This window comes from Leopardus geoffroyi, chromosome A2, assembly GCF_018350155.1.
Source record: "Leopardus geoffroyi isolate Oge1 chromosome A2, O.geoffroyi_Oge1_pat1.0, whole genome shotgun sequence".
Classification (NCBI taxonomy): Eukaryota; Metazoa; Chordata; class Mammalia; order Carnivora; family Felidae; genus Leopardus; species Leopardus geoffroyi.
Genome location: NC_059331.1, coordinates 6,820,252 through 6,834,761, shown reverse-complemented (window position 1 = coordinate 6,834,761; position 14,510 = coordinate 6,820,252). Strand labels below are relative to the sequence as shown.

General features: G+C 44.9%; 1 protein-coding gene across 1 annotated transcript; it reads left to right on the top strand.

Annotated features, from left to right (window-relative positions):
• Positions 1–1,815: 1,815 nt before the first annotated feature.
• On the top strand, positions 1,816–3,046 carry LOC123607361 (olfactory receptor 24). The gene has a single exon (XM_045496532.1). It carries the CDS (start codon positions 2,060–2,062, stop codon positions 3,044–3,046), a length of 987 nt encoding a protein of 328 aa, XP_045352488.1. The 5' UTR covers positions 1,816–2,059.
• Positions 3,047–14,510: the final 11,464 nt, after the last annotated feature.

Below are 14,510 nucleotides of genomic sequence, written 5' to 3'. Positions count from 1 at the left end.
TCTGTTAGCTTTTTTCTTTATATATTGTAAGTCTATGCTATTAAGTGTATATTAGGAGTTATTTGGTTTTTTTTTTTTCCTTTTCTGGTGAATTGTTCCTTTTATTATTATATAATGACTTTCTTTATCTCTTTTAATGTCTTTGCCTTAAGTACATCTTATCAGTAAACTACTCGTCTTCATTTGTGTTAGTATTTCTTCATATACTTGTATTATTCCTTTATAGCCAACCTTTCTGTGTCATTACAGTTTAGGTATATCTCTTGTACACATGAGATAATAGAATTTTGTTCCTTTGTCCAATTTGAGATTTTCTGTTTTTAAAGATTAAAGCCATTCAAACATTTATGCATGACTGATGAATGGATAAAGAAGATATATATACACAGTGGCATACATATACAATGGAATATTACTCAGTGATCAAAAAGAATGAAATCTTGCCATTTGCAACAATGTGGCTGGAACTTGAATGTATTATGCTAAGTGAAATAAGTCAGTCAGAGAAAGACAAATATCATATGATGTATGTGAGTTTAAAGAACAAAACAGATGAACATAGGGGAAGGGAATGAAAAATAAACAAAGATAAAAACAGAGGGAGGCAAACCATAGGAACTTCTTGAATATAGAGAATGAACTGAGGGTTGCTGAAGGGGAGTTTGAGGGCGATGGGCTAAGTGGGTGATGGGCATTAAGGAGGGTACTTGTTGGGATGAGCACTGGCTGTTATACATAAGTGATGAATCACTAGGTTCTACTCCTGAAACCAACACTATACTGTATGTTAACTGACTTGAATTTTTTTTTAAAAAGCACTCCGTTTTTTATTTTATTTTATTTTAATTTAATTTTTTTAACGTTTATTTATTTTTGAGACAGAGAGAGACAGAGCATGAACAGGGGAGGGTCAGAGAGAGAGAGGGAGACACAGAATCTGAAACAGGCTCCAGGCTCTGAGCTGTCAGTACAGAGCCCGATGCGGGGCTCGAACTCACCGACCGCGAGATCATGACCTGAGCCGAAGTCGGCCGCTTAACCGACTGAGCCACCCAGGCGCCCCAAAAGCACTCAGTTTTTATGCACACACACACACACACACACACACACACACACACACACAGAGCCATTTAACACTTGTAATTACTTATATATTTTGTGATTTTTTTTTACTTTTTTATATTTCCTTTCCTGACTTAAAGTAGTTTGATCAAAATCTCTTCAATTCTGTTGTGTCCCTACTATAACTTACAAATTATAAATTCTGTATCCATTATTTTAGTGGTTACACCGAAACTTAAATCATGTAGAAAGTCCAAAATACTCAATATTTCTCTTTTCCTGCCACTCAATACAAGGACCTTTCAACTGTTATTTTAATTCCGCCTCTTGAGTATTTATAATCGTTACCTAATATCTTACTCCTTCCTTTTCATACATTTTCTTCTTCCTTTTTTCTTCTCTTCCTCCTCCTCCTCCTCCTCCTTCCTCTTATTATGATTTTAAATATTTTTAAGTTTATTTATTTTTGAGAGAGAGAGACAGAGCACAAGCAGGAGAGGGGCAGAGAGAGAGACACACACACACACACACACAGAATCTGAAACAGGCTCCAGGTTCTGAGCTGTCAGCACAGAGCCTGACACTGGGCTCGAACCCACAAACCACGAGATCATCACCTGAGCTGAGGTTGGACGCTTAACTGACTGAGCCACCCAGGCATCCCTTATTATTATCTTAAAATTCAACATTTTATTTTTTCTGCATATAAACAAATTGCTTGGCTGTTCATTGCTTCCTGGATATTGCTTATTTTTAATTCAATTTGTTTTATCCTGAAGTAAATCCCTTGGTAGTTTTTTCAGTAAGTTTTCATGTATGGTATACTCTTAATCTTTCTCTGAAATGAGAATATCCTTGGGAGGGTCCTACTACCAAACCTTGACATATGAGTTGCCGTAAACTCTTCATCAACAGTTCAAGATGTAACATGTTATACGTAGTCTGGATGGGAAATTGGTTGTAATCTCACGTGATCTTCCAGAATCATTTCTGTAGTATGCATGTAACTTCTCCTTTCAACACCTCCAGAGAAATGATACCCATGGAACCAAGGAACCGAACCAGCGCATTAGAATTCATCCTCCTGGGGCTTTCAGAAACTCCAGAGCAGGAGAGCCTCCTCTTTGCTTTGTTCCTCTGCATGTATGTGGTCACAGTACTGGGGAACCTGCTCATCATCCTTGCCATCAGCTCAGACTCCCACCTCCACACCCCCATGTACTTCTTCTTAGCTAACCTGTCTTTGGTTGATTTCTGCCTGGCCACCAACACAGTCCCCAAGATGCTGGTGAACATCCAAATCAGGAGCAAGTCAATCTCCTATGCCTGCTGCCTGACCCAGATGTACTTTTTCCATTTCTTTGGCATCATGGACAGTGTCCTGATTGCTGTGATGGCTTATGATAGGTTTGTGGCTATATGTCACCCCTTACACTATACCGCCATCATGAGCCCACGCCTCTGTGGCCTGCTGGCAGGTGGCCCATGGGTGTTTTCCTGCTTCATCTCCCTCACTCATATCCTCCTGATGGCTCGTCTGGTTTTCTGTGGGAACAATGAGCTACCTCACTACTTCTGTGACGTCACTCCCCTTCTCAGGCTTTCTTGCACTGACACGTCTGTGAACAAGATCTTTGTGCTCATTGTGGCTGGGCTGGTGATAGCCACGCCTTTTATCTGCATCCTGGCGTCCTATGCTCGCATCATTGTGGCCATCATGAAAGTCCCTTCTGCAGGGGGCAGGAAGAAAGCCTTTTCCACCTGCAGCTCCCACCTCTCTGTGGTTGCTCTCTTCTATGGGACCACCATCGGGGTCTATCTGTGCCCCTCCTCTGTCCGCACAGCTGTGAAGGAGAAAGCCTCTGCTGTGATGTACACTACAGTCACCCCCATGCTGAACCCCTTTATCTATAGCTTGAGGAACAGAGATCTGAAGGGGGCCCTGAGGAAGCTTGTCAACAGAAAGATCACTTCATCTTCCTGACCACAAGGACACCTGGAAACTTCCAGGAAGTAGGATCTCAAAATCTAGGGTCTTGGGCACAAGTATGGAATTGCACAGTTTGGGAGAACAGCCACTTTGGATTTTGAATTGCAGAACTTTAAAAGGAAATTTCAAGATGGCCCTATTACTATGTTCTCAATTACTGGGACCAGTAAGAGTCCTTTTGGATATGTCTGATGTTGCCTTCCCGGGAAGATCAGTCTAGCCCTACCAGATTGGATTTGTCCTGATTCAAAATCAAGTTAGCTCTTCACAGATATTTAAGTATGTATTCTGGACTTGATGTAGGTGCTGGCCATGGAGTGGTGGAGTTTATTGTTGCATGTGGGAGAAGATACTGGGAACTAACTATAATAGAATGAAATACGCACACGAGGGCAAGGATAGGACAGAGTAGGAACACCCAACAGAGTCTGGAAGGGGGAATCAGGGAAGGTTTCCTAGGAGAGATGATTCTGCACCTCAAAGGATAAGATGATGTTTTTCAGGCAAATATGAGGAGAAAGAGTATCAGAAAAAGAAAAAAAACCCAAGTATGTGAAAAGATCAGAGAGCAAGAGAAAGAGAGAGAAAGATACGTTTTTGAAGTGAAAAACCAGTTATGGTGAATGACTTGGGTCATACCAGATCAAAGACTTTGGGACCAACTCAAGAGTTTTGCTTTTTCCAGAGAAGCAGGCAGTTAATTAACTTCCAGGGACCAAAGTCAGGGAGCATGTGAATGAATCATGCCCCCTCTGTCCTTCACTCTTATTCTGTCTTCTGGAGGAAAAAGATGGCATGAGCTAGATAAAAGTTGCACAAGTCACAAGGGAAAAAATTCAGACCATGCATTAAGGAGATGAGGAATGGTATAAGTCTTTCAAAGAGAAAAATGCCAATCAATTGAATCATGAATGTCTAAGCCAGAAGGAAGCTAAGGCATATCTCCACCACCATATATATGCCTGCGGAATGCATATGAGTGGTCACACTGCTTACAACAGAAGTGAGAGCTAGGTTTCTAGTTTTCCTTGTATCTCGTTATCATGTTCCTTTGCACTATCTCATTTCTCCATTCTATAGCCCCTATGAAAGCAATATGTCTCATTTACGTCTATTGTGAAGTAGTTCTAGTCTTTATACGGAGATTACAACAAAAATGGAATGAGCAGTGACTTTGGGCTCTGTTTCTGGGCTGACTGAGCAGTGAATGGGGCCAACATTTTTCAAGCGGTGCTAAAAGGCTGACGTTATCTTAAGTGGAATGACTTTGAATAATCACACATCTAGTTTGCTTATGTTACTTTCCTTCCAAGAGAATTACATTAGACTTTCTCTGTTGAACAAACAGACCACCAGGCCTGGCCCTGTTGTAGGCTGGAAAGATGATGCTTTCTGGGAATACTGTGGTGAAGAAAACTCAGAACTTAAGGATATTGGAGTTTGCATTGGGCAACCCATCATTCTGGTCAGGGATTTTCTGGAATAACCAAAAACTAGGTGATGGCTGAACCACAGCTCTCTCTCCTTGTAGATCCCCTCCCTCCTCCTGCCATATGCATGCAAGTGGTTACAGTGATGGTTGGGAGAACGGATGCAAAGGGGAATGCCTGGTGCCAATAAAAACGTCTTAAGGTTCTGTCAGCCAAACTACCTCTGTCTTGTTTTATGTTAAAAAGTTAAGGCCTCACCTCCAGGAGAGATTTATCCTGGTAGTCCTGACAATATCAACTTCCAACATTTCCTGGCATCAACATGTGTTTAATTAATTCATTCAACAAATATTTACCAAGTGGCCTTTGTACCAGCTGTTATTCTAAGCATGGGCAATAGAGCAGTAAGCAAGACAGAAAAAAAAAAAGCCATTTCCTATGACTGCAAGGTTTAGTACAAAGGATATTTTTAAGGAGTGGAACTGTTCTGTATCCTGATATCAGAGCAATGGCTTTGAAGGTATGAAAAACTTTAAATGGTGTTCTATTTCCCCAGACCCCAAAAATCTATACATGGGATGAAATTCCAAGAACCATGCACCAGAAAAAAAGTTAATTTTACCGAAATGATTTTTTAAATAAAATTAAACACTAGAAAACAAAGCAACCATTCCCATTTCAGCAGAGAAAATAATAAACAAAGAAATAATCAATGTGCCAGATAATTACCAATGGTGAGAAGGACTTCAGAGGTATAATGGAGGGCATGTGACAGAGACAGATGAGGGGGGTATTTTATTTTATTTTATTTTTTTTTTTAATTTTTTTTTCAACGTTTATTTATTTTTGGGACAGAGAGAGACAGAGCATGAACGGGGGAGGTGCAGAGAGAGAGGGAGACACAGAATCGGAAACAGGCTCCAGGCTCCGAGCCATCAGCCCAGAGCCCGACGCGGGGCTCGAACTCACGGACCGCGAGATCGCGACCTGGCTGAAGTCGGACGCTCAACCGACTGCGCCACCCAGGCGCCCCGAGGGGGGTATTTTAATATGGGCATTTCTGAGGGCATTCTGTCTCTGTGAAGATGACTTCTGAGCTTAGACCTGAATCAGGCCAAGAAGAATGTATTCCCATGAAGAAGGTGGGAATAGTGTGTCAGAAGAGGGGAACTGGACACACAAAGTCAGGAACAAGTTGGTATTCAGTTTTAAGGAGATGTTTATGTTTTAAAAATGTATCTAGATTTGTCTAAACAAATTAGATTTTCAGGAACAAAATCCTACAAGCATCATATAACTTGGCTTCAAACAACCAACAGTTATTATCCTGTGATTTCTGTGGGTCAGGAAATTGGGAGTGGCTTAGCTCAGTGACTTGGCTCAGGGTCTCTGATAGGGCAGTAGCCACAATGTCAGTGGGGACTGTGGTCCTGTCCTGTCTTGACTGGATCAGAGGATCTGGTTCCACCGTCACTCTGAGCGGATCTCCGTTCCTCACTGATCAAAGACAGCAGTTCCTGGACATTTGGATCTCTCCATAGTGGAGTGAGAGAGAGAGAGAGAGAAACAGAGGGGGAGAGACTGAAAGGGAGACAGAAAGAGACTGAGAGCGAGAGAGAGACAGGCAGAGAGACAGAGAAGGAGAGAGAAACCGAGGGAAGGGGAGAGGGAAGGAGGGAGAGACAGAGAAAGAGTGGAAGAAAGAGGGAGGGAGCAGCAGGGAGAAGCAATAGGGAAGGAGAGAGGGAGGGGTGGAGGGAGCAAGGATGAGGGAGGATGAGTAAGAACGAGTACAATACGAACAAGATGGAAGTCACAGTCTCTATAACCTAATGCAGAATGACTTCTTCTCATTTTTGCTGTATTGCATGTGTTGGAAGTAAGTTGCACGTCCAGCCCACGTTTGAGGAGAGGGTATTACACAGGCGTGAATGCCATGGGGCAGGAGTCTTTGGGACCCTAGCCATCTTAGAGGCCGCCTGACCCACCAACGTCCTCCCAGCTGCTGCCTTTCCAGGCGATCTGCCCACAGTCCAGTTCATGGGATGTTGATGAACTTCTCAAAGGTGGGCGTTGCCCCCATCTGGACACTGAAATCATGCAGTTCCAATGTAAAACACACGGGGGCAGCAGAGACACCCAGCTGGGATGCCTCATCCTCCCACCTGGGCAAGAACTGAATTTTACAGGGAGCCTCTCTGTACCAGGCACAGACCTCCTGCTAATCCTGGTTCCTGACCCCCACCTCAGCCCCGTCACCACAGGGAAGCCACAAACCCGCGGCTTCCTGAAGGCATCCCAAGAGTGCATTAGGAGAGTGGCCTTAGTTGTTTCAAATTCCCCATCCATCCCACCCCCAGGACTCACTGAATCTTTGCTCTCTTTTCCCACCCCACCCAGGAGTGAGGCTGTCTGGGGCCCAAAAGCGGGGGGGAAGGTCCACAGGCCTTTGTTCTTTCTGAGGCAGGGAGAGAAAGACAGAGGTGGTGGGGGGAGAGAGAGAGAAAGGTACCGCAACTGTGATCAAAAATAAAACAAGAAAGGGGCGCCTGGGTGGCGCAGTCGGTTAAGCGTCCGACTTCAGCCAGGTCACGATCTCGCGGTCCGTGAGTTCGAGCCCCGCATCAGGCTCTGGGCTGATGGCTCAGAGCCTGGAGCCTGTTTCCGATTCTGTGTCTCCCTCTCTCTCTGCCCCTCCCCCGTTCATGCTCTGTCTCTCTCTGTCCCAAAAATAAATAAACGTTGAAAAAAAAATTAAAAAAAATAAAACAAGAAAAACAGCATGTGTGTATGGAGTCCCAAGTTCAAAGGCAGACTTGGGACAGGTGGGATGTAGGTCTACTTCACCTGAGGGGCAGGATCAAGGCGGGATTAGAGAAGAAGGCCAAGGGGTAGGCAGAGAGACAATATTGACAGAACTCTTGGAAGTTTAGGACGCTTAACATTCCCTTCGCAGATATCCCTTGGGTGCCTATGATGTCCCTAGCAAGTCTCAGGCCTGGGGATACAATGGATTAATTGGTGGCCTGCCAATCTCTGCCCTTCAGGAGCTAGCATTCTAGTATCAGAGTCCATGAATAGAATTAATAAGCACATCAAGGAAGATGGGAGATCACATTTATTTGAAGAACAGAATATGGGTAAGGGTGGAGGGGTATATTACAGTTTTCTTTTTAACAGCTTTATTGAGATATAATTCATATATCATACATTTACCCATTTCAATGGTGAAAATGAAAAAAACAAAGTATGTAATTCAGTGGTTTTCAAGGTTCACAATCAATTTTAAAACATTAAAAAAAATTTTTTTTTTTAAAAAGGTGGGGGGGGCGGTGCCTGGGTGGCTTGGTCGGTTAAGCGTCTGACTCCAGCTCAGGTCATGATCTCGCGGTTCGTGATTTCCAGCTCCGCGTCAGGCTCTGTGCTGACAGCTCAGCTCACTTTCCATCTTCTGTCCCCCCCCCCGCCCCTCCCCCACTCTCTCTCTCAAAGATATATAAACATTAAACATTTTTTTTTAACATTTTCATCACCCCAAAAGAACCATCATACTTAATCGCAGTCCTCATACCCCATTTCACCCCTACTCCTTAACCCCCAGCCCTAAACAACCACTAATCTATTTTTCGTCTCGACAGCTTTGCTGATTCTGGACATTTTGCATACCGGAATGTAGAGTGTGTGGTCTATGTGACTGGCTCCTGTCACCAAGCGTAGTTTTCTTTTTTTAATTTTTTTTTCAACGTTTATTTATTTTTGGGACAGAGAGAGACAGAGCATGAACGGGGGAGGGGCAGAGAGAGAGGGAGACACAGAATCGGAAACAGGCTCCAGGCTCTGAGCCATCAGCCCAGAGCCTGACGCGGGGCTCGAACTCACGGACGCGAGATCGTGACCTGGCTGAAGTCGGACGCCCAACCGACTGCGCCACCCAGGCGCCCCACCAAGCGTAGTTTTCAAGGCTCATCAGTGTCGGAGCATAGATCAATACTTTATTCCTTTAGGTGGCCAAGTAATATTCCCTCATATTGGATATATGGGCAGAGACACCACATTTTGTCTATGCATTCATCAGTTGTTTCCACTTTTTGGCTGTTATGAATAATGCTGCTACCGGCTTTCGTGTACGAGTTTCACACAGACAGGATTGGAGGGTTTTTCATTATTTTTTCTATTGAGATATAATTGACTTACAACATTATATCAGTTTCAGGTGTACCACACGTTACGATATTTGTAGATATTGCAAAACGATCGCTACAATCAGTCTAGTTAACATCTGTCAGCTCACAGAGTTACAAAACATTTTTTTCTTTAAAAAAATTTTTTTAATGTTCATTTATTTTTGGGAGAGAGAGAGAGAGACAGAAAGTAAGCAGGGGAGGGGCAGAGAGAGAAGGAGGCACAGAATCCGAAGCAGGCTCCAGGCTCTGAGCTGTCAGCACAGGGCCCAACGTGGGGCTCGAACTCACGGACCATGAGATTGTGACCTGAGCCAAAGTCGGATGCTCAAACACTGAGCCACCCAGGTGCCCCCCAAAAAACTTTTTTAAATGTGTATTTATTTTGGGAAGAGAGAGGGAGTTTGAGTGGGGGAGGAACACAGAGAGAGAGGGAGACACAGAATCAGGAGCAGGCTCCAGGTTCTGAGCTGTGAGCACAGAACCTGCTGCAGGACTCAAACTCATGAACCAAAGCATGAGGTCATGACCTGAGCTGAAGTCTGACAGAAGCTAAACCGACTGAACCACCCAGGTGCCCCCACAGGACTCTAGTTGAAACTAAGTAGTTAGGGAAGGCCTCACTGAGAAGGTGGCATTCAATTACTCATTGCAAAGGTGAAGGGTGGGCCCATTTGGATGGGCACAGGGACAGCCAGCTCAAAGGCCCTGAGGTGACAGCAGGCTGGCCCATTCTAGGAATCACTGCGTATAGAGATTGGACCATGTTAACACAGTTAAATAATGGGTCAGTGGAGTTTCCACCCTGGCTGGGGTCAGAGCCAGCTGGGTGGGGGCGGAGTGAAAGCTGGAAGACCTGTCCTTTAGAAAGTGAATCTGGGGGCGCCTGGGTGGCGCAGTCGGTTAAGCGTCCGACTTCAGCCAGGTCACGATCTCGCCGTCCGTGAGTTCGAGCCCCGCGTCGGGCTCTGGGCTGATGGCTCAGAGCCTGGAGCCTGTTTCTGATTCTGTGTCTCCCTCTCTCTCTGCCCCTCCCCTGTTCATGCTCTGTCTCTCTCTGTCCCAAAAATAAATAAACGTTGAAAAAAAAAATTAAAAAAAAAAAAAAGTGAATCTGGTACCCCGCCCCCTCCCCGACCTGAGCTCCCCGCAGGGAGTTGGAAACAGCTCACCACTCCCCCGCCCCCACCCTTTTCAAAGCCTGAGCTGTAAAGACCTCCTTCCCTATGGAAACCCCCTCCCCAGCAGAATGCAGATCTCAGGTGTCATTAACACCGGATTTGTTGAACAAGTTGAATGAGATCAGATTTCCCTGGTAGGTCTGATGTCATTGAGGAAGGGATCCCACAGTCTGTCCTGCTGGTTTCTGTCCCCAGTGCCCCACAGACCTAAAGAACAGTCAGTATTCACCGTTGACAGGCTTTCACTTGCTACCTTGGGGTCAGGGAAGGGGCTGAGGCTTCCTCAAAGTCTATGAATAGGTTTCAACTATCAGGAGAGGGTTAGAGAACAAACTGAGGGTTGCTGGAGGGGAGGTGGGTGGGGGGATGAGCTAAATGGGTGATGGGCATCAGGAGGGCGCTTGTTGGGATGAGCCCTGGGTGTCCTATGTAAGCGATGAATCACTGTATGTTAACTAACTTGAATGTAAATAAATTTTAAAAATTTTTTTAACGTTTATTTATTTTTGAGAGACAGAGCATGAGCAGGGGAGGGGCAGAGAGAGAGGGAGACACAGAATCTGAAGCAGGCTCTAGGCTCTGAGCCGTCAGCACAGAGCCTGATGCAAGGCTTGAACGCACGAACCGTGAGATCATGACCTGAGCTGAAGTCGGACGCTTACCTGACAGCCCCCCAGACACCCACCCCTTAAATAAATTAATTAAAAAGAAAAAAAAAAAAGGTTTTGGCAAACCTAAGGAATGTCCTCCAGGGACAAAAGGTGCAGGAAAGGGAAGAAGCTTTTCCTTTAGAACAGAGTGGGGTTCCCTAGGACACAATGTGCATGGTGCTGCTTAGCTGATTAGCAGTAAGGTGTGCAGCCCCCTCCCCAGGCTTTGGGAGGGAAGGACAGTGGGACAGTGGGGGGGGGGGTGCAGAGAGTGTCCTAGACCCTACTGAGAATCAGACAGCGGCAGCCAGGAGCCTCCTCCCTGGAGAAATGCACGGCCGTAGAACTTGTGACATTTCAGTGGTTTTTCAGGGCAGACTCTGGGCTTCAGCTGCCTGAACTAAAATCCCAGAACTGCTCCTTGCTAGCCGGGTCACCTTGGGCAAAGTCCTTACCTCTGTATGCTTTGGTTTTCCCTCTATAAAATGGGGAAATGGTGATAATCTTTTCTGCCTCGTTGGAGTATTAGATGATTAAACACGACAAGGCATGTGGAGGGTTTAGGGCAGCATATGGCAACCAAAAGTACTCAATTATCGTTATTATTACTGATGAACCCCCTCTGTCAGTTTTCTAGGGGTACATGTTGCTGCTTATGTCCTTAAAGATGCACAGGTTTGGGGAGGGCGATTCAGAAAATCTGTGGTTATTCCCTTATTTGGCCTCAGGCTGATTTCCACGGAGACCAGTGGTGAATCTAACAGGTGCCTGGAAGCAGGAAGTTAGGGGACACCTTAAGGGCAGCAGGAGGTTGTGGTTTGTGGGCTTTGGGGATGAGGGCGAAGATTCTAGAGCGGACCCCCTTCCTCAAAAGCCTTGGGAGCCTAAAGTCTCCAGCAAACACCATGTGGTTAATGAATTTTCTCCTCTTGTGGGAATAAAATCCAGCAAGACTAATTGGTAATGTCTGTCTGGGCCTGAGCAAATGAAAAGTGTGGTGTGTGAGACAGGCCTCATTCATTCCTTTACAGAGCACCCATGAGGTCCCGGAGAACGTGCTAGGGATAAACAGGGCCCTGTTGGGAGCGGTGCCCATGGCCTGTGCAGTAGGGGTCCCTCAGCCCAGCCTGAATGCGGTGGGGGGGGGGGGTCACGGGGAGAGGAGGCAGAGAAGGCTTTCTGGAAAGATTGTCCCCTGAGCTGGGTTAGCCAGCTGAAACGGGGAGGGGCGGGCACACGGAAAGGGCATTTCGGGCGACGGTGCACACGGAGGCCAGAAATGGCACTGGCTTTGTCTGGGAAGCTGGTAAAAATGCCAATAGAGTCTACAAGACAGGTGACTTAGAAATTTCTAAATATGTTAATTTAGCTTTAAACCTGCAAAGAACATAGGTGCATAGGTGCTTGTGGGTTTTGCTCTCTGCAAAGTGTAAGCCTCTGGAGGACAGGAATGCTGTCTTGCTTCCTCCTGTAACACCAGCAGGGAGAGCTGGACCCAGGCCAGGGGTGCTGGTAAAGGCTTAACAGCTAGTTCTTGGGGCATTGGGGAGGGATCCTGATTTCTAGTTCCCGTGGTTTAAATATTACCGTCCCTGGCTGATTTCGCATGACCATTGTGACACCACTGAATGTGGGGGTGGAAACGGCTATGCAGGAGCATGGAATTCGCACCATAAACGTCCAATATAGACTTAACATCAGGGTCATGTAACAGCAACATGTAGTAACAACATACAGTGGCAAAATGTGGGAAGTGATGAGTTTTGAGTATTTATTTATTACTTTTCTTTTTAATAGACTATATTTCATTATAAGTTTATATAATTTATTTTTTAATGATGCCTATATTTAAAAACTTCACTCACAGGGACACCTGTGTGGCTCCGTTGGTGAAGCATCTGACTCTTGCTTTCAGCTCAGGTCATGATCTCACCGTGGTGGGATCATGCCCAGCGTTGGGCTCTGCAGTGGGCATGGAGCCTGCGTAGGATTCTCTCCCTCTCTCTCTGATTCTGCCGCTCCACCCCCCCTCTCAAAAAATCAAAAAATAAGACACCTGGGTGGCTCAGTTGGTTAAGCATCTGACTTTGGCTCAGGTCATGATCTCACGGTTTGTGAGTTCAAGCCCTGCTTTAGGTGAGCACGATTTCTCTCTCTCCATCCCTCTTTCTCTCTCTGCCGCTCATGGGACTCTCTCTCTCCCTCTCTCTCTCTGCAGCTTGCTCACTTGCGCCTTCTCTCTCTCAAAAATAAAATAATATAATAATACAAAATTAATTAAAATCTTCACTCACAAAACTGACAATTCGATAATCGCTCTTGTGAGCTGGGACGAGCTGTCTCCAGAACACCAGCTCATAGCAGATGTTTGATAAATATTTGTTGAAAGGATGAATTAATTTACCAAAGTAGTGCATGCTTGCTGAGAAACATCCAGACGATACTGAGGCATGTTTAGGAAGAAGTGAAAACCTTCCCTTCATCATGTACTGGGGTGGCCACAACACTTTGTTGTGGATCTTCCTGGATGTTTTCTATTCACAGACATATACATAAAGGTCAGTGGATGATGTTCACTTTGTTTTATTCCAGTGGATTCTTTTTTTTTATTTTAATTTTTTTTAACATTTATTTATTTTTGAGACAGAGAGACAGAGCATGAACGGGGGAGGGCCAGAGAGAGGGAGACACAGAATCTGAAATAGGCTCCAGGCTCTGAACTGTCAGCCCAGAGCCCAATGTGGGGCTCAAACCCACGGACCATGAGATCATGACCTGAACCAAAGTCGGACGCTTAACCGACTGAGCCACCCAGGTGCCCCTTGTTCCAGTGGATTCTTATCAAACATGTGGGTTTCCTCTCCCCCTTTTAATTCTATTTTTATTATTATTTTTTTATTTTTAAGCATTTGTTGTTTCTTTAACAACGCACCCTGGAAATTATTCTGGTTAGCCCACCACGATCTACCTGTCTTCATATTTGCTGCTTCCAGAATCTTCCATCAGGTGGATCGAGCTCTGCTGACTAGCTGTGTGCGGCCTCTGCACCCTTGAAATGCGACTACTAGGCTGCAGAACTGAACTTATAATTTTGTTTAATTTTAACTTAAATTTGAAAACCGTGACTCTCAATTCAGTGATTGGAAAACCTCAAAGTACATTTGGAAACAAGTTGGGTATCGGCATCTGCTTTTTTAGCTGTAAATTTCATGAAGCTTAAATACAGATCAAGTGATTTTGATGAAAACTTAGCATGGGAATTGAGGTGTCCTATACATGTAAAATACCACTGGATTTTGAAGAACTGAGTGTGAAAAAAATGTAAAATATCTCAATAATTTATGTTGATTATAGTTGAAACAGTAATATTTTTCATTGAGTTCAATAAAACTCAAGGACTTAAAGATAAAATTAATTTTATCTGCTTCTTTTTATTTTTCAAGGTATGGCTACCATACCCATGAGTTGCCAATAAAACTCAAGGACTTAAAATTAATTTTATCTGTTTCTTTTTATTTTTCAAGGTATGGCTACCGTACCCATGAGATGCCAGTAACACCTTCTCCTCCAGTTGTGATAATCAGAAGTGTCTCCAGGCACTGCCAGGTATCCCCTCCAGACATTGCCAGATGTTTCCAGAAATTACCCAAAATTGCACATGCATGTGCACACACACACAAACTCACACACACAAACTCACACCATTGAGATCCATTGCTCTAGGCTAAATAGGGCACCTTAGTTCATCAAACTCTTGACTTCTGTGGTAGGAATGATCTTTACTTTGCAGATAGGAAATTGAGGCTCAGAGGGGTTAAGTGACTTGCCCAAAGTCACACGGCAGGATTGGAACCCAGGCCTTCTTGCCCTAGTCCACAGCCCTGAGCATGGCCTTGGACACTGCACCCCACTTTGCTGTCACTAGCGCAGCTCTCCAGAGTGAGTGTCATATACCAAATTCTCTGGGCACCCGGCCAGGCCCTCTGAGGCACCAGCATTCACTGGCCATGTGCCTA

What these genes read in the sequence shown, in the direction of transcription:
- LOC123607361 (XM_045496532.1), top strand. Translation starts at nt 2,060, where the DNA reads ATGCATGTAACTTCTCCTTTCAACACCTCCAGAGAAATGATACCCATG.